This window comes from Gobio gobio (genome assembly GCF_949357685.1).
Source record: "Gobio gobio genome assembly, chromosome: 25".
NCBI classification, from domain to species: Eukaryota; Metazoa; Chordata; class Actinopteri; order Cypriniformes; family Gobionidae; genus Gobio; species Gobio gobio.
Genome location: NC_137121.1, coordinates 28,670,456 through 28,691,926, shown reverse-complemented (window position 1 = coordinate 28,691,926; position 21,471 = coordinate 28,670,456). Strand labels below are relative to the sequence as shown.

The following is a 21,471-nucleotide window of genomic DNA, read 5'->3' as shown; positions in this document are numbered from 1 at the left end:
GTTTGTTCCCAGAAGAAAACTTAAAACTACAATGTAGACAGGGAGTTCAGAAACAGTGTTACTGATATAGACAATAACTCCCTTTGGAGTGACTTTGTAGACCTTTTTCATGTTCCAACAGCAACATCACACACTAAAGAAAGATGAAAATGTAAAAAAAGAAAAGAGGCATAATAGGCCCTCTTTAAAGCAATCTCATTGACCATGATATTTAAACATTTTAACTTGTTTTATCATATTACCAGGCTGCAAAAAGTAGAAGTATTTTAAAAATTAAATTAAATAATAATAATAAAATAAGCCGTCACCTGTCGCCCGCTGTCAAAGCGGCCAGCAGCTCCTCTCCTGGCTGAGGTTCGGACTTGTCCGCCAAGATCCTCTCAATCTGCTGCTCAATCTCCCGAGGCAACAGCAACCGTCCGTCGTAGAACATCCACACCTTGTAAAAGCGGCCCTTATGGAATACGGCGATGTGTTTGCTCTCATTCACATGCTGAAGGACGTCTGATGAAGAATATGGACATGAAGGATGTGGAGGTGTAGAAATGTGCATGAAATCAAAGGAGCATTATTCAACAATTATTTGTGCAATTGAAATGGTGTCATATTTAGACTGTATTTGTTATGGGTTAAATGATTAATGGTGGTCAGTAGACAATGATGAGTAAAGCAGGTGAAAGAAAATGCAAAGTACAGGAGAAGAAAGTCCAAACGCTTGTTTTTCTACACTGAACACATGTACATTAAGCTACTTGTTACATGACCACTAATCAAATATATGAAATATTGATTTGAGTAAAAAATTGGCTGCCTGTGAGTTTAGCAGCCATTAAATAGAAAAATATTTGGATTCGAAAAATAAAACAGTTGTGTAATAAAATGTATATTTTATAATTGTAATTTTAAATGATATTTTTTTAGGTAGTACCAGTTTCTAAAATTCCAATAATTAATCGTAATACATTATTATATCATTATTAATTATTATTGTGTGATCTGATGGAGATACATAAGCCGTTTATTATTATTATTATTTGGTTTTCTGCATTAAAGGTATATTTGCACTCTGAATTATAGTTATTCTAAATTATTTTAATCTATTTAAGTTTAGTAATAATTTATTATTAGATTTGAATAGTAATAATTAGCTAACAAATCCAATAGATTTCACTGCCATTATATTTTGTTACTTTACATTACATTATTATTATATTACTTTTCTAAATGTCATAAGTCAAAGTAATTAGTTAGTACAAATTACAACTAATTCAGAATTCAAAACTGCACGCTTGTTCCCCACTTGATTATTATATTACATTAATATTCTAAATTATACTGTAAGTCATAAGATGAAGTATATTAGTTACTAAACTAGAATCAATTCAGCATTTAAAACCATTCATTGAGTTTGTTATAAATTAGTGGCAATAAAGATAACAGATATATTTGACTGGCGCACCTACATGACCAGACGGGTGTACAAACATGCCTGTTCCTCATTCATCATGTTTAAGATAACAGGTTAATCATTCAATCGCACAATTAGGTTATTAAGTTATGAAACGGTTAAGCACAAGTTAATCAGACAAAGCGAATTCCTCGCCATCTGCTTCCTCTAGAAACATCAGTTATATAGAGTGCAGTATTAAAAGCAAACCCAAACCGTCTAGCGCATGCATTTTAGGCCCACAGCAGTCACTCACTCGCTAGCATCTGAAAAGCGGGATTAATTGCCAAATGAAGGCGTTTGAAGCAGGCGAGAGGGAAGCTCTACCTGCTTCTACACCTGGAACTCGACTGGTGTTGAACATACGCTCGTACTGAGCAGAGCACATGGGGATAGTGTTTAGAGCCATGAGCTGTGAAGCAGAACGGAAGGTCAAACACTAACAGGAGAAACAAGGAAGAAACCCAAAATACCCCTATGGAAACCTGGAGAGGAAAACAGACTAATGGAAAACAAGATGTGAGAGGAGTGAAGGATCATCAGGAGAAAGGAATTCATGACTAGCCTCCGGATAACAGCACAGTACTGGATACAGTCACTTTAATAATAAGCAAATGATATCTTCTAAGAACAATTTCAAAACTATATTGGTCAGGCAGATAAAATGTATGATATCTGCTATTTTCAGATTATTTGTAAGTGGTTGACTAATACGTGTTTTCCAATGGCCCAAGCTAATTTGTGACTGATTGACAACATTACAAAAAAAAAAAAAAAAAAAAAGATTAAACAAAAAAAGAACACAGTTTAAAGATTGCAAAATGAAACATTCATAAAATTGCTGAAATTAAGACAAGAATACCAATTAAATTTATTTTAGACAATATTATGGCTGTTACCTTACAAGATATTAATTGAATTATATATATATATATATATATATATATATATATATATATATATATATATATATATATATATATATATATATATATATATATATATATATATATATATATATATATATATATATATATATATATATATATATATATATACAATTCAAAAATAAAATCATAATTTAATATTATTTAAAATGTAATTAGAATTACAAAATGTATAGAAAGAAATTGTAAAAAAAAATCTAAATAAAGAAAGTCATAAAGGATAAATGAAATAGTTTATTTAATATATATATATATATATATATATATATATATATATATATATATATATATATATATATATATATATATATATATATATATATATATATATATATATATATATATATATATATATATACAATATATTATATATTAAATGAAAATATGTGTATATATAATATAAAAATATTATTAAAATAATACGATGTCAAAATATATAAAATAATATATTATATTATTATTTATAATATAAATAACATAATAATTATATAACATATAAAATAATATATTTTTATTTATCATAATAATGTTTACTTTTTTAACTATTTAATTATTTCTTTAATTGGCCGATATACTGGTATATCACTATTATCGTTACTGGCTAATGACTATTAATTAAAAATGACATCTAATATTAAACTTATTATAAGGTTAATTAAAAATGATATAGAAAGAAATTGTACCAAAATACAAAGAAAGAAAGTCATACAGGTTACCAATGACATGAGGGTGAATCAAATAAAATTATATAAAAAGAGTGTGAAATAAAGAGAAGTATTATATGATTAAAATAATACAATAAAATATTCAATATAATATATTATCATTTATGAAATAAAATAAAACAAATATTAACAAAATAATATATTATTATGTATTATAATAATGATTATTATGATTATAATTATCATTCATTTTTTCAGCTATTTAACTATTTCTTTAATTATTCAATTGTATGATATCAAATAAATTGGAATTATCGATCATTGTTTTCCCTGCTCTCTAGAAATCAGCCAATAAAAAGCCTGTACCAGTCGACCACTGTAAGTCAATCAATACGCAGTGCTGTATATACAGTCTACTGTGCCGTTGTCCTGAGGCTGAGGCTGAGGCTGAGGCTGCTGGAGCAGAGGAAGGAGCGTGGGTTAGGTGTGGGACATGGCGGACGAGCCCCTCCTCTTACCTGTCTCAAGCCCGGGAATGCGGGACGTGTTAAACATCCGATCCCACTGTGCCGAGCACAGTGGCACTCGGTTCTCCAGCAAGTATATCTGTGCATGCGGTGTGTGAGTGCACATCGCAAACGCAGCAACGTCCGGGTGCGAGGAACAAAACAGAAGATCGTTTATGAGGGGGGCTCTTTCACAGTCATGCAGACAGTAGAGGAGGTTAGAGAGAGAGAGAGAGAGAGGCATGGTATGACAGGAAAAACAGCCTTTTCAACATGGGTCTACTGATTCAGTCATTATACAATACAAATGAAAACAAAACAAAATCAATAGACATCAACATGTACTAAAACAAGTTTGATATGAAGTAGGAGGGACAAAAACATTCTTATAAAACAATATGGGCTGGAAAAATTATTAAAACATATCGCCCCAGACCTATGGAGCATATCTTACATTTCATACAGTTGATTGGTGACAAACATGAAGCAGGGAAACAATTATATATATATATATATATATATATATATATATATATATATATATATAAATATTAGGGCTGTCAAACGATTAATCGCATCCAAAATAAAAGTTTGTGTTTACAAAATATATGTGTGTTTACTGTGTATAATTATTATGTATATATAAATACACACACATACTACACACATATATATATATATATAAAAAATTCTTAAATATGTACATATGTATGTGTGTTTTACAATCCACGCCTGTCCCGGACTCCGTTTCCCAGAATCCTCCCTGTCTCACACCTGAATTCACTCCTTCATTATCTCTCCCGCTCTCCCTGGATTCCCTGCACCTGGTCCTCATCATCTGCACTCCCTTTATATGGAACTCACTCCCAACACTTGTCCGTTCTATTGTTATGTTTGCTGATGTATGGGGGTTATGTTATCGTTTCGTTCCGCCTATAATAAACCCGTCCTTCGTGGAAGCTCCGAATCCTGACTCTTGCTGCACTATACACTTGTAACAGAGTGTGTGTTTATATATACATAACAATTATACACAATACACACATATATTATGTAAACACACAAACATGTAGAGTGTAGAATGTAGAGTGTTTGACAGCCCTAATATACTATATATATATTTAGTTTTTTTTTTCTCTTACCTGTTTATTTTACAATATTTTACAATATTACAGGTTTACTGTATTTTTACAAAATAAATGCAGCGTTGGTGATCCCCATAGACTTTCAAAAAACATTTAAAAAAATTAACTTACCGACCCCGAACTTTTGAATAGTAGAGTGTATGCATACTTAATAATATATTATACTGCATGTAGTATTAATTCACTGCACTATCAAAAATGTGATATAGTATATATATATATATATATATATATATACATAAAATGTAATGATCATGTAAAACTATATCATGACATATATACAGTTATTGCGATATACACTAGAGGTCGACCGATTCATCAGTTTTGCCGATTAATCGGCACCGATAGCTGATTGGTGAAACAATCGTTATCGGCAAAAATCAATACCGATCGTTTTTCTGGGTTGCGTCCATTGCTGGAGCGGCTGAGAAGAGAAGGGTGCGCTATCATTACACAGTACGAGAGCGTTGAGAAGGGTCTGCTGGCATTATATAGCACAAGAGCGGCCTCTAGAGGCAAAATAACAACTCACTGACGTTGTTTATATTGACACGTGAGGCTGCGCGCTGCACAGAGAGCGCAACACAGACACTGAAACGGTATGAATACAGAACACTTCAGTACATGTTGCCAATTCATTCTAAAGTAATTATTTGTTGACTAGTTGCTGCATTAGCAGGAAAAGAACAGCAGTGTGCATGCACGTTGTCGTCGAGGCTGAGAGGACGCTAACATTAGCCGTACCTCAAGTAGTTAAAACAATGTAACAACAACTAGTGATGTGAGAAAGCAAACTGTATCGTCAAGCAGCCGACAGAAATATAAACAAATCAGAAACGCATTCGATTTCAATACATATTTTGTTATTTTGATTAGATAATCGGCTGTAAACACGCTGTTTGGATCAATATGAATTGTTAACACTTTACAGTAATGTCCCATTTGTAACATTAACTAAGGTTAATAAATGCTGTAGAGGTATTATGCATTGTTCGTTTAATCTGTTAACCTTAGTTAATGCACTCTGAACTAACATGATCAGGGTACATTTGTATTGCTCAAATATTAATACATGCTGTAAAATGTATATTGCATAATGCATTTAGTTCATGTAAGCTAGCTAAATAAGCTAATACATCCTTGTTAACAAATGGGACTTGCAGTCTGTTACCTATGACATTTACATGCATGTTTCTAGGTTATAGCTAAAGAAACATTCATTTATAATATTATTTTAAAGTTTAAATTATTTTCTGTAGATTTTGATCTGTTAGAACTTCTCATTTTAATATATTCATATTTACATATGTAATTCAGCAATGTTTGGTTCAGTACTGTTTTTGTATTTATTTCGTGGAAGCACTGTTTTACTTGGAGTGTTATATTTTTATATTGTTTTAATTTTTTTATTATCCAGTGTCCATTTTAAAAACTATCGGCCGATTAATCGGTTAAGTGTGGTCCTACCTAGTTATCGGTATCGGTAAAATCCACTATCGGTCGACCTCTAATATACAGTGACTCTTGTCAAGAATTTTGCCGTGGCGCCCACCTCTGCTGCATTGCTTTTTACAAAATGTATCTACAAATAAAAGCAATAAACTAACTGACTCGCCCAAGCCTCGTCATTTGTTTCTGTGAAGTCAAAGACCTTGTGATTATTAAGGCTCAATTTACAGAAGTTAATGTTTCATCTGAAGTTCTGAGTAGTACCTTACCGCCACTAACCCATACATAACCCTGACCTATGAAACATTAACAATACAAGAGAACGTACTATACTCAAGGGAATTGTTCACCCAAAAGAGGTGGCCCTTTGTGTGAGAAACAGACCAACATTCAAACCTGTCCCATTATGACTGGTCAGTAAAACCAATGTCCTTTAACATCATTCACACCAGTGTGAACAAGATTTGAGAGCTTTTTTTTTTGACAAAAAGCTCTTGTATGACTTGGAAAAAAGCCTGTACAACTATTCCTTTAAGTCTAAGATCTATATTATGTAGGCATACCAAGGACGATAACTATAATGATAACAGTTATCGTTATAACAAAATTCCATGTAATCAACGATAAAAACATTGACAGCCAATCTTGCTTTAAAGAGCCCGAGCATTTAAAGCGGCAGATGACATAACTGCAGCACGTGCTTATAATAAACAAAACATTTTGTGTGTTGGTGTGGATGCTAATCGCTATCGTTATATTTATTGTTCTTGGTGTGAACGGGCCATTAAGGTGGATATTCTTAAAAGTGTGTGATTTCCTTCATCAGTGGTAAAACTAAGCCATTATCCTTAAATAGAACCAAAAATAGGTAATTTTATAGGTAGAATAGGTAGAAAATGTATGTATTGACTTCAGATTAGGAAATATAGACAAATATGTTTGTGTTACAGACTCTATCTTGGACTCACTGGTTTGATCTGCGCTCTGTCCAGTTTTCTTCTGTACATCATTATGGCGTGGATGGAGTTACCAGCACGGGCGGCTTGGAGGGAAGTGGGGATCACATAGAGGAAGTCCTGATAAAGACAGAGAAAGTGACATTCACTCTCCTGAGATGTTGCCATTGAACAGCGCTATGAACTTTTCACAGGAACAATCTCCCTTGAGAAACCTAAAGTTAAAGGTGTCATGAATTGAAAAAAATCAAATTTTCCTTTCGACATATTAGAGGTCATCATACTATAAGAATATCCTGTACGTTTCAGAACTGAAAACTTCCTTGATAGCTTTTATTTTAACCAAGCCCAGAGAACGAATCATTGTGGAATATGCCATGAAAGACCGCCTCTGCAGATGAAAATCAACGCCTACTTCATCATTGCAACTTTGGCCCCGCCCACTGGCGTGTTAGTGAGATGACGAGGAGAGAAGAGCAATACAGGATGGACTACAAATAACATTACCTTCCAAAGGATCTTAATGCTAGGAATGTGGTTATTTATTTTCAACAATGTGAATGCCTAAGTTGAGCATTATTTATTTGTATGTGGTACATTTCACTGTGGATTCTTTGGTAAATCAGTTGCAATTCGGCTTTACATACAGAGTTTTACGATATGGACTCGACAATAATACCACAATATATAAGTAACCGTGTTAATTCTAATGCCTGATCTGTGACATGCAGTGATTTCTGATATGTAATGATTCATGTACAGTCAGATGTTCTTAGTCTATGTGTCGGTAAATCAAACCAGTGACCCAAAACTCACGTAATAATCAACAAATCTCTTATTTACATTGTGTTTGCACTGTCAGTTATGATGAAAGCATTCGTTTGTGTGCCGAAATCTAGTTGCAAGGATGAGATCACTGCATCCATGCGCTCAACATGTCTGTGATCGACATGCCACAATTTGAATATAATGCAATATATCTAAATATAATGCTATAATCAACACTTTTCACGACAGTTGCCTTCAAACAGGGCACTCAAATCGGGCTAAATCTGGGGAGAAAACCGCCTTTTATTTCGAAATTATGACCATTTTTGATGTCAAAATCATACGTGCACCACAGGAAACATTATAAAACAATAAAACAATGCGGTTCATGACCCCTTTAAATTAGTTTCAAGAAACGTTTATCACCAGCACTAAGCCTTAATCACTACACATCAAAAATTGGTGCCGTGACCCAGATGGTAGATTGTGCTACAAGCAAAACATTTTTAATTCTTTCATATTTTCATGGATTATTTTTGAGTTTCATCATCTATTATATGTTTTTGAATATTTGAATATTTATTTATTTCTCACAAAAAACGAATTAACCATTTAATAATGGTCAACGGCCTTACCATTGCATAGTAGTTGCTGTTGACCATGATTGGTCCTCGGCCTCTGAGGTAAATATACTCCTCCCACCAGTCGCTGACCTGAGAGGACGCCAGTAGAAACAAATCTCAAATAAAGGTACATTAAGGTTAAATATTTAAGAAGCTTCATGCTATTTTGAAAGAAAGATGTATTTAAAATATACTGAAGAGCCAAAGCATTATGACCTTTATCACAGGTGAAGTGAATATCGTTGATTATCTCCACATTTTAAGGTCTGGGTAGATTAGATGGTAAACAAACAATCGGGAAATGGGCAGGAATAAAGATCTGAGCGACTTTGACAAGGGCCAAATTGTTATGGCAAGGCGACTGGGTCAGAGCATCTCTGAAACTGCAAGGCTTGTGTGTTGATCCCGGTCAGCAGTGTGAGAATTTACCAACAGTGGACCAAAGAGGCAACAAAGGCTATCACGTACGGTCCGAGCCAATAGAAGGTCTACTGTGGCACAATGCACACTACATTTTATTCTCAATCCAGATCTCAATCCAGTTGAGCATCTGTGGGATGTCCTGGACCAACAAGTTCGATCAACGGCGTCTTCACCTCGCAACCTACAGGACTTGAATGATCTGCTTAGTGCCAGAAACCACAGGACGCCTTCAGGGGTCTCGTAGAGTCTATGCCTTGGTGGGTTGGCACTGTTTTGGCAGTACCCGGAGGACCAACAGCGTATTAGGCATGTGGTAATAAAGTTTTGGCTCATCAGTGTAGGTTGTAAAGGTGATGATACACGGGGCAACTTTTTGAGCAATGTTGCAGAGCGATGTGGCTTGGGCACTTTCCCATTGAGAATGGGCAACAAATTTCTATCTGGATACTTTAGATCAGTCATGGGCCGTGTCTCACCTGGTTGCCCGTTGACGGCAACATTGCCCAGCAACATTGCTCAAAAAGTTGCCCTGTGTATCCTCACCTTATGGCATTTTTATAATTAGATATAATAAGACAAGACATTTTTTTAAATGTTCTCCTAATCCCTCAAGAAACGTTGGTGAGAGTACCTTTGAATAGTAGGCGCAGTGTCAACTTACGTAATTGGAGGTCCACCAGGATTTGAGCTTCAAGTACCACTGCAGTTTGGGGCCCAAGCTCTTCTCAAAGTCCTTTGCCAACCCCTCCATACGCTTATACTGTTCATCGTCCATCAGAGGACGAGCTGACTCAAGATACTGAAAAAAATATATAGAAGAGAAGAAGTGAGGGTACCTTTAAAAAAAACGGTTGAAAGGGTTACATTTTCAAAATGGTTGAAAATTCAGTATGTTATATTTAATTTATTGATGAATTTTAATGCACTATGAAAATGCTAGACTTACTCTTCTGACTGTGTCTTTTACAGGAGGCACTGGCAACCGCGGTAGTGAACTCTGGAAGCTGTACAACATTGGCTTTGGCCCAGAAAATAACTTCACCAATACCTGAGGTGAGGTCAAGAGTCAGACATGAGATAAGCATTACAACTTTCCAATAATAAAACCAGACATGTTCTTGTGATATCAGAAGAGCTATGACACAGTGACTCAGGGAACACTTCAAAAGAAACATGCCATTACTGGAACAGTGCTGAAATGATGTTATAACACAAATGCATTGGGACTTTGGACTTTTGCTGAATATACATAGGAAAATATTTACAAAGCTGGGTTGAAGTGTTAAACAAATGATTCCCCTAAAATGTAAAATTTGTCATATGGACCACAAAAATGGCTAATAATTTTGGGGGGTAAATTCTCCATCAGTGCCACACTCACCATCCAAATCTTTGTTTTCAGGGACAAAGATCCATGGCGATTGAACATCCAGCCATGCCAGGACAGCAAGCTCTTAAGGATGCTCCTCATAACGAAAGCCACAGTAATCCACAATCCTGTCCCAACCAGCACACCACCAACAATACGCTGCCCTTCTTCTGTTATGTACTTACTGTAGGGAAACACAGCTAGGTGAGAAATCATCTGCAATGCTATGGTAAAAGTACCATATGGTAGTTGCTGTACATGCTGTTGTAGCAGTTTTTATTCTAGCACACTACTGAAAAATTATAATAAATACTGGATGTCAACAGTGATATAAATACAGTAATTATATTTTTTTAAATAAAACTTTCATAAGAATTTCAGAGACATGGGATTGTTTGTCATGTGACTGCTCAAACCTGGCAGACTGCATGTGATACAGTAATAAAAACTGTTCAGGAAGTTACTTGTATAACATTGTAATCTGATTTGAAGATACTAGATTAGAAAAAAACTACAAGCAGAAACCTTTGATGGTTGAGCTATTCATTAGCAATGGATTTCGAAAATCTTCTGCTCTCAAGTTCAGTCATTTAAAAAATATAAAATATGTGTTTTTTACTGCACATTACAGGCATCCTGGTCTACGGTCCTTTCATGCTTTACAAAATATTACCATTGTAACCACAGTATCTGCCAAAACATTAACAAAACAAAATTAAACAAAATGAAAACTAAAGAAAATAAAAGAGAAGAAACAAAACAAAAGAAAACAAAAACAAAACAAACTAAATGAAAACAAAAGAAAAATTAAAAAGGAAAGGGAAAAAACAAACAAAACGAAATGAAAAAAGAAACAAAACAAAACAAAATTAACAAAATAGAAAAGAAAAGCAAAAAACAAACAAAATGAAAACAAAACAATAGAAAAGAGAAGAAACAAAACAAACAAAACCAAATGAAAAGAAAACAAACAAACAAAACAAAATGAAAACAAACAAAAAACAAAATTAAAACAATATAAAAGAAAAGACACAAAACAAAATGAAAAAAGAAAAGAAAAGGAAAAAACTAACAAAAAACTAAATTAAAACAAAAGAAATGAAAAGAAAAGGAAAGGAAAGGAAAAACAAACTAAACTAAACTAAATGAAAACAAAAGAAAATAAAAGACACAAAACAAAATGAAAAAAGAAAAGAAAACGAAAAAACTAACAAAAAACTAAATTAAAACAAAATGAAAAAAGAAAAGAAAAGAAAAGGAAAAACTAACTAAACTAAATGAAAACAATAGAAAAGAAAAGAAAAGAAAAGGAAAAACAAACTAAACAAAATGAAAAGATAACAAAACAAAACAAAAGGAAAAACAAACTAAACAAAATGTGGGAGTGACTGTAGAATTGATATCTTTCTCTCTTCTGACGTTCTGCCGTTATCAGTCTCTTTTTGTACACTACTGTGTACACACAAAATATATATTTAATGTAGTCTCTTATTCACGGCTTTAGAAGTTTACCCGACTATGCCGAGTTCTGCTTCTGAGAAGAACCCGGAAATGTGAAAAGGGTCAATGAACAGATTCCAAATGCATTGTTAATAAATACTGGCTAACAGAGGACTGTTTATCAGAGGCTTACCTGATTGGTAGGTGTGTGGACAGCTTAGTGAATACCCCAAGGGACGGGTCTATTTTGGCATATTTGCTGGTGGACATATAACCCACCAAAACAACCAGGAGCCCCGAAGGACTTCCTGGATAGACCCCAGTCATGACACCATTCTACAGAAACACAGAATAATGTAATATTAAACAAATATATAATATAATATAATATAATAATTTATACAACAGTTCTTTCTGGTTCTCAAATCTGATATTCTCCCAGTATCAGCACTTGAACCGTTCCACCGTTTGTAGCAAATCCACCATATATATATATATATTTTTTTACAAATACTAATAATCAGAAATGTTTCTTGAGCAGCAAATCATCATATTGGAATGATTTCTGAAGGATCATGATTTGTACAGCCATATCTGATCATATTTACCAGGGGTGCCAATAATTCTGACCCCAACTGTATATATATCACAGCTCTAATAAAACTTTAAAATTGGGCTTAGCAATCATTTTTCAGAGCACAAACTATCTTTAAAAAAATCAGTTTTCAAAATGACAAACCCAGTGCTGATTAGATCGCATTATTCATGTGCAGGAACGCTTTAATGAATTCCACAAGGTCACCTTGAACCTGATGAACCTCTTCTTCCAGGAGTGAATGCCTGACAGGTAGATCTGGCGCAGGGCCTCGTGGCACAGATGCAGGTCGATGCCATCAGGAGTGACGGTGAACTGGAAGGCCACCGCCTGATGCGCTTCTGCCATGCTGACTGCACACTGTCACTGCGACGGTGAAGAGTAAAAGAGCCTTTAGACATCAAGAGTCATAAATCAAGTGTGGTTGCACTTTATTTTACAGTACATGTACTTACAGTGTACTTACCTAAGAATGTACTGGGTAATATAAGGTAACTACCATTGTTGGGGAGTAGCTATTTACATGTAACTAGATTACGTCATTTAATTACATATTAAATGTAACTGTAATCCGTTTTTTTTATTTATTGAATTACAGTTACCTCTGAAAATGTTAATGATTACAAAGGGGGTTACACCTGAATATTTTCAGTAAAAGTAAAAGCTTGGATATGTTGAATAATTTGTTGCTTTGCCTGTTTTTGATGTGTCTCCTGCCCGTTTAGTAAAGCGATGCTATTCTGATGCTTTTGATTGGCTATCTTTTTTGAATTTGCAGCGTCTGCCAATTACATCAATCCACATCGGTGATACAACCTGTCTGAGAACTGACACCATGGCGAGCGATAAAAAACACATTTCAGTGCTGGAAATTAGAAAAGTAATCAAAAAGTAATCAAATGTAATCAGTTATATTAAAGGTGAACTATGTAAGATTTTTGCAGTAAAATACCCAAAAACCACTAGGCCAGTGTTATATATTTTGTTCAGTTGAGTACTTGTTGTAGATGTTTCCAACTATTTGTAAATCGTGAGAAATTGCTATTTTAACCAAGGAAACGGGATGTGTAAGCTATGCGTTTGAGGGAGTCGCCTGTCGATTGCGTCTTATCTGCGTCACCCTCGGTTACTGGTTTTATTTAGCAGAAACGCTTTACTCTAACTGCAGTGTGAACAAGTGTCATAGCAGCCGCGGAGAGAACGTCATAACTTACTTTTCAACACACTCAGATATATCTATTACGATAAACAGAGTTGCGTTACCTCATACTCATGACTGGAAAAGAGGAAGTGGTGCCGGCGACCGTGTCATAATAAAAGTCCTGCCGCCGACTATGCCATAATAACAGTCCCGCTCTTCAATCGCTCCTGCGGCCTTGCTCAGCTCCACAACACTCGCTCCTGCTCTGCTTCATACTACAGTAATGTTAATAATCGCATCCATGAACATTATTTCTGCCCGAGTCCTATCCTGACTAGAGCTGCAACTAACGATTATTTTTTCGATTAGTCGACTAATCTAACGATTATTTTTCCGGATTAATTTTACGATTCTTTTTTTTACTGATTATTGTATTTCAAAGAGGGTAGTGAATTTGTATATTATTTTAACATGAAATCAATGAATGGTGACAATATTAATTGTATTTCAGGAAGGGTAGTGTACATAGTATGCCATTTTATAATGAAATATATGGACACAAGAAGTATTTTCACAAGTAACTATTCATCATAAAATGTATACAGAGTAGGCCTAATTAGGAAAAGTTGTTTACTATAGTAGTTGAGTATGATTTACTTATTGATTTGTGTCAATAGTAAACGAAAATGCACTTGTATTTATCTGCAAAAGGTTCACATACTGGAGCTTTCAGCATAGTGTTAATGTATAACTAGTCGTCTATTTTGAAGATATACATGTGCATAAACAACGACTAAAGCTGCCAGAAGTTTTTGCCAAAATTTCAAAGACATATTTAAATGATTAAAGCTAGAGGCATATCTTAACTTTAATATTACTTTAATCATGTAAACTACCTACATACAGCATGTTATTATGCATATGTGTTTGGGACAGAGGTGAACCAGGTCGCATTAACAGGAGATATATGCAGCCCATAATAAATAAAAGCACAAGACGTACTGGAGTCGGAGAAGAACACCGGAAAATGTGACCGTCTGTTGCAATACACGCGCCACGGTTCAGCTGCGCGAGAGAACACTGGCAGCAGGGTTGCAAGGTTTTCACAACAAAACCCACCCATTCGTTACTCAAAACTAGCCCAAAACAAGCCCAATCGCGTTTCGGGGAGGTTCTCCGGTAAACATCGCGTTCGGGGGGTTAAATATGTAAATATTTCCCAAGATTCTGCCCTCAAACGTGGCATCATCAAACTACGCCTTTGTTTTGAACAGGCGACCTCTAGTGGACGGAAAAGTTACATAGTGTAGCTTTAATTTAATAAAGCCATAAATAGGGTAACTTATAATCTGTAACCTAATACATTTCCAAAGTAACCTTCCCAACACTGGTAACTACATGGGTAAAGGGTAGGTTTAGGGGTAGGTTCAAGGTTAGTACATAGTTATTACCCAGTTATTGCAATTACTAAGTACATAGAAAATGGGGAACAGGGGGCGTATTACAGAAACATCTTAACTTTAGAATCCTATCTTATCTGTTTGGTAACCATGGCAATTTCAGGTAGGACCTCATTTAGGACACAATCTATTACAGAATGACATTTCTTAAGTGCAAAATCTTATCTTAACTATGGATAAGAAACGGGTATTACAGAAGCATCCTAACTCGACAAGAAATCCTAAAAGCTGTCTTAACTTTAGGACAACCTCACTGGTTTGAAATCCAACGGAAATCCAACTTTTTCGAGAATGGCGTTACATTTGTTGATTATACAAGACAAAGAGCAGCAACCTTTGATGGTGGAGAGACTTTTGGACGACCCAGAGGATGTGCTACACTGATTGATGATAAAATACTCGTAAATAATTACAGACTTCAGCTGAACAATGACACTATTTTCTTTTAGAGCTGCTTTACAGCCAAAAGAAACTGTTTGCATAATTTAATCATTTTCCTGTTATCACTGTAAAGCCTCTTTGAAACAATGTGTATTGTTAAGCGCCATATAAATAAAGATGATTTGACTTGAAATTACTACGTCTAGTAAAAAAAAATTAGCATTAATTAAAGAACATAAAGCCACCTAATGTTAATTTCGGAAAATGTTGCTGTAATAAAACATTAGTCGTAATCTAATCGCACTTGTTCTACTGTTCAGTGTGACCATGACATAGAGCGGATTACAGAATGTGCTTTATTCACGGCCTGTGTGACTCTTTCACAAGCATTTGTATTGTAAACATCACTCTGATGAATAAAGCCACATGGATGTTTGAAAGGTCACAAAGATGTCTGACTTTTTGGAGAAATCATCACAAAATGAATCTTAATTTGTATTCCGAAGATGAATGCGGGTCCCATTACAGTGAAGTCCCCATTTTGCGCAGTCATGTTTCTACAGTAGCCCTAAACGGACAAACTGCTCTACAGAGCGCTAGCTACTCTCTGCTGTCTCAGACGACGACATCTTTGTCCTGTGTCGGCCACCGTAGCTTCTCTATCTGCTTTAAAGGGGAAGCGTGAGCAGTTGCAGTTCGCAAACCTCGCCGCTAGATGTCGCTAAAATTTACACACTGCACCTTTAAAGGAGCTGCCCCTTAAAAACGTGTCATTCCAGAAAGAGGGTCAGAATGAAGGTTGAAAATAATAGTTTTCCGCATATGTTTGTTTGTTTGTTTTTTAAAAACTGTATTAACATTATAAGTGAACCTCAAGGAACATATTAATATAATAATAAAAAAACTCCATGTCACCCCTTTAAAATATTATTTAATATCACTGAACCTGGTTACACAAGTAAAAGTATTTTAAGAATGTAGTCAGGCATAAATGGCTCTTTAAAGGTTATGGGTCCTATTTTAACGATTTGAGCACACGGTCTGAAGCGCCTGGCGCAGGTGCACTTACTGTGCGCTCACACCAGACGCGACTTGCGCGAATAAATCACGCTATTTGCGCGTAGTTGGACACTGGAACATTTTGAGTTTACTCGCTTCATTCGCGCGTGACATTCACTTCACAACAGACGCAAATTTGCGTCATGGAGGTTCTCGGTTTCGTTGCAAAATTGCTGACATGGATACGGCGAATAAGCTTAATTTGCTGGCTTGAGCTAGCTTGTAGTCTCAATATGTATATATATAGCTCAAATTGAGTAAAGAGCGCTTTTTACAACTTACGAGAATGTCCGACCTCCTCACTCACTTTCTTCCAAGCAAGATCCTTTTTATTCCTGTTTCTATAAAGTACGAAGATGTATAGTACAGCTCCGGGTATATGATTTTGTCCTCATTGTTGTCACAAGCTCCTGATTGGTTAACGCGGCGCGGATATCCGCAACGTTTTTTCAACTCGCGCAATTCGCACGTCAAACACTCAAAACGTTCAATTCGCGCCGTCATTTGCCCAAATCGTGTCACATGTAAATCACTCGCGTCTGGTGTGAACGCACCATTAGGGCGTGTCCAAATCCACTTTTGCTAATTTAACGACGGAAAAAGTTGTCGGCTCGCTAGGCGCATGCTCCAAAAGGGTTGTCCCTATTCTCTTAATGAGTCATGGTTGTGTTTTGGGCGTAACGTGCAATAAACCAATCAGAGTCTCATCTCCCATTCCCTTTAAAAGCCAGTCGCGCTTGCACAATGGCGGATTCCCTAATTACATGGTGGAATTTGCGAGCGGAAAGACTGAACGCTTCTCCAGAGAGGAATCCTTTTATTTTGAATAAATGTTTGTGTGCTCGTTTTCACACCTCGTTTTCAGACCAGCACGCCCATGGGCGAACAGACGGGCGCGAGTGCATTTGCTATTTAAACAACGTAAAAATGATAACTGGCGCTATTAAAACATTGTTCTTTTTATGTAAACATCCCCACCAGCACAACACGCCAACATTGGCTTAACCAATTAACCACGGGTTAAATGTAATCAATAATCATAATAATAAACAATATTATAAATGATATATTAGTGTTAAAGCACAAATACACAGACTTCCTTTATCAATCACCACTCAAACCTGTCTATACTTGGTCAAATGCACATAAATGCAATATTTTCATAATTGTTTATAACAGTGATACTATCATAATATAACGTGAATCTAATTAAATAATTACCATGAAGGTCATGTTTTGGAGGGCGCAATGTTTTCGCAAGTCATATTTCAGTTCCCCAGCAGTGGTGACCACGTGACGTGCCGCTGCAGATGGAAACTAGGGGAAAGGTCACGCGCTGCTCCAAAGCAGGGACTGTGTTGATGGTACACGCTGCTGGACGCCATTATGAGCTTTAATAAGCTTGTATTATATATTCTGCCACAAGGGGTAGAGTGTATCGTACAATAGAAAGGGGAACTATCGGCTTTTTAAATATCTGTCTTAAATATCTATTTGCATTCTTCCTGCACTATGAGCGAACTATTCAATTAAAGGGACACTTCACCAAAATAGGAAATGCATTATTTAGTCTTATTCCAAACTAATTAGACTTTTTTTCATCCGTGGTACATAAAAGGAGATATTAGACAGAGTTTTGGGGACTTTCATTCCCTTCCATCGCATAATTTGCTTACAATGAAAGTAAATGGTGACTTCTGTCATTCTGACTAATATCTCGTTTTGTGTTCCCGGGTTTGGATCAACATGAGGGTGAGCAAATGATTGTTAGTTAGTTAATAGTATTGAAATAACTGTTCCTTATGTACATCACGGACATATGTGCGTTATTAACATATAGCCTACATTAAAAAAATATTTGTAATTTCGCACACCTCTCAATAGTAAACTTATTTGTCCAAATCGATAACAATAAAAATCAATGCAATAAAAATTAAAAAAATAAATAAAAGGAATTCCAACGTACTAGTGGTTGCGCGCGCACAACAACAGTAACCGCGCGCCCTTCTCGTGCACTCTGCTTTGGAGAGATGCCCTGACATACCCGGGCACCTACTGACCCCGTTGCGCAACATTCACCAGGTGCTCTTGGGTGCCAGGATGTCAACACACAAGCATTTATGAACATGAACACTTATTGCACACCATAACTTGCATACATTTGTGTTTTGTTCAAAGAAAACTGCGTTGCTGTCCGGGATCACCTTGTGTTAGCACGACTGTCTTATACCATAGGACAAGAATAGCCTATACCAGATATGCGCTGGTGCACTTTCACCTACTTCACCCGGCGAACGAGCTCCACATTCAATCTCATACTGCGGCTTTAAGAGTTGATTTATTCGGGATTCTTACCTCTATGTCCCTTCCTGAAATAAGACCGATGTGGATTACTGTTTCCCTGTAGGAGACGCACCGTTTTGCCGCCGCCTGCTTTAAGTGTAAGCTATGAATGAATGTAATAAGGGTAATTTTTTTACCAAACCCGCCCCTCGACGTGACGTCACGCGGTATAGATAGCGGCGCGCGCGACAGCGACGCCTTGCAGGAATGAGCTCTGAGATGCGGATTGTAAAAATGACGTCAAAGGATAAAAAAAAACAAAAAAACATTCCACATAGCCTTTATAACATTAAGAGGGACACGTAGAAATATTTTAACATTTGTTTTGTAAATTAAATTACCTTTTTTAGGGAGAAATAGTGTTTGTGAGGGGAATTTATATTCACACACACCGATCAGGCATAACATTATGACCACTGACAGGTGAAGTGAATAAAACTAGTTATCTCTTCATCACGGCATCTGTTAGTGAGTGGGATATATTAGGCAGCAAGTGAACATTTTGTCCTCAAAGTTGATGTGTTAGAAGCAGGAAAAATGGGCAAGAGTAAGGATTTGAGCGAGTTTGACAAGGGCTAAATTGTGATGGCTAGACGACTGGGTGCGTGTGCATTGCTTACCTGGGGAACACATGGTGCACTATGGGAAGAAGGCAAGCCGGCGGAGGCAGTGTGATGTTTTGGGCAATGTTCTGCTGGGAAACCTTGGGTCCTGCCATCCATGTGGATGTTACTTTGACACGTACCACCTACCTAAGGGTTGTTGCAGACCATGTACAGCCTTTCATGGAAACGGTATTCCCTGGTGGCTGTGGCTCTTTCACAGGATAATGTGCCCTGCCACAAAGCAAAACTGGTTCAGGAATAGTTTGAGGAGCAGAACAACGAATTTGAGGTGTTGACTTGGCCTCCAAAGTCCCCAGATCTCAATCCAATTGAGCATCTGTGGGATGTGCTGAACAAACAAGTCTAATCCTTAGAGGCCCCCCCTCGCAACTTACAGGACTTAAAGGATCTGCTGCTAACATCTTGGTGCCAGATACCACAGCACACCTTCAGGGGTCTATCGGAGTCCATGCCTCGACGGGTCAGGGCGATTTTGGCAGCAAAAGGTGGACCAACACAATGTTAGGAATATGTTATGCCTGATCGGTGTGTAGGCATTTATTAACCTGTGTTGATATACAGTCAAACCAAAAATGATTAATACACCAGATTTTTTACTAGTGGGTGCAGGACACTATAGTTAATTTATGTAAGTGAGGACAGCAAAATAAAGTAAACTGTGACATATTATACCCACAAATTCTTCATACAGTGACTACCAGTAAAATTGATTAAAAAAATTGGGACACTTTGACCTGACCATGTTTTGCTGAAGTGTTTTTTCTTTAATTGCTAACGCGACCTTTCACACCGCAGACATACATTTTAAAATATATTACAACAGAAACCACGTTACTTTAAGTTGTAATAATATGTCGGAGTATTATTGTTTTTACTGTATTTTGCTCAAAACCAATGCAAAACTTTTTTGTAATATTTATTCATTTCATAAATGTTTTTCTCTTTTTTGGATCAATTTAAAGTGCCTTTGCTAAATAAAAGTTTTTCTTTTTTTTCTTCAATCTTACTTCTAACTTTTGAAGGGCATATCATGATTAAACAGTTTTCAACATTGATAAGAATAATAAATGATTTTAGAATGACTTCTGAAGGATCATATATATATATATATATATATATATATATATATATATATATATATATATATATATATATATATATATATATATATATATATATATATATATATATATATATATATATATATATTTATCTCTCTCTCTCTCTCTCTCTCTCTCTCTCTCTCTCTCTATATATATATATATATATATATATATATATATATATATATATATATATATATATATATATATATATATATATATATATTAGGGCTGTCAAAAATTGATTGCATCCGAAATAAAAGTTTGTGTTTACATAATATATGTGTGTGTACTCTGTTAATTATTATTTATATATAAATACACACACAAGCATGTATATTTAAGAAAAAAATATTATTTTTATATATAAAACATTTATATTTATATATATTATAGATTATATAAATGTATATACAGTATATACATGCAAATATTTCTTAAATATATACATGAATGTGTGTGTATTAATATATAAATTATAATTAACAGACTACACACACATATATTAGGCTATGTAAACACAAACTTTTATTTTGGATGCGATTAATCGCGATTAATCATTTGACAGCCCTAATATATATATATATATATATATATATATATATATATATATATATATATATATATATATATATATATATATATATATATATATATATATATATATATATATTGCCAGCATGCCTATACAACGTATGTGCATGTAATAAGGTTTATTAGGAATACATTTTAATCAAATGTGAGCTAAAATATTTTATTTTTATACGCAAAAAATACATTGGACGACAACTCATGCACATGGTCGCTATGCAGTGTTTTGATCATAGGTTTTGGTCCCCATGGCGCCGAAATCACCAGAGAAGCGAAACAACAGCCTCGCTCAGGTGGAGAGACACACGGGGCCAGAGCAGAAGCACATATGACGCTTACTTTCCCGTCTTTTAGGAGGAAGGGCAGCTAAATATGGGCTAGTGTAGTCTAATAAAGGTGATTTCGACCATACTTACCGCTTCACATGACAGAAG

The 21,471-nt window shown here is 35.4% G+C and overlaps 2 protein-coding genes across 3 annotated transcripts in view; one reads left to right on the top strand and one right to left on the bottom strand.

Moving 5' to 3' along the window:
- cpt1ab (carnitine palmitoyltransferase 1Ab (liver)) overlaps positions 1-18,861 on the bottom strand; it is a 34,891-nt gene extending 16,030 nt beyond the window's left edge. Inside the window, exons 1-10 of one of the 2 annotated variants that reach the window (XM_079809871.1) lie at positions 18,730-18,861; positions 12,541-12,699; positions 11,932-12,074; positions 10,311-10,482; positions 9,876-9,977; positions 9,591-9,728; positions 8,519-8,596; positions 7,128-7,235; positions 3,578-3,665; positions 309-504 (exon numbers count right to left, since the gene is read on the bottom strand). In XM_079809871.1, coding sequence (XP_079665997.1) covers positions 309-504; positions 3,578-3,665; positions 7,128-7,235; positions 8,519-8,596; positions 9,591-9,728; positions 9,876-9,977; positions 10,311-10,482; positions 11,932-12,074; positions 12,541-12,681 — 1,166 coding nt within the window. In that variant the 5' untranslated portion in view covers positions 12,682-12,699; positions 18,730-18,861. Of the gene's footprint in view, positions 1-308; positions 505-1,774; positions 1,860-3,577; positions 3,666-7,127; positions 7,236-8,518; positions 8,597-9,590; positions 9,729-9,875; positions 9,978-10,310; positions 10,483-11,931; positions 12,075-12,540; positions 12,700-18,729 lie in introns of both variants that reach the window. The other variant, XM_079809872.1, reaches the window with a different exon arrangement.
- Positions 15,025-21,471, top strand: part of nap1l4a (nucleosome assembly protein 1-like 4a) — a gene marked incomplete at its 5' end in the record, with an annotated part of 42,818 nt that continues 36,371 nt past the window's right edge. The window contains one exon of the mRNA XM_079809523.1: positions 15,025-15,037. Coding sequence (XP_079665649.1) covers positions 15,025-15,037 — 13 coding nt within the window. The remainder of the gene's footprint in view (positions 15,038-21,471) is intronic.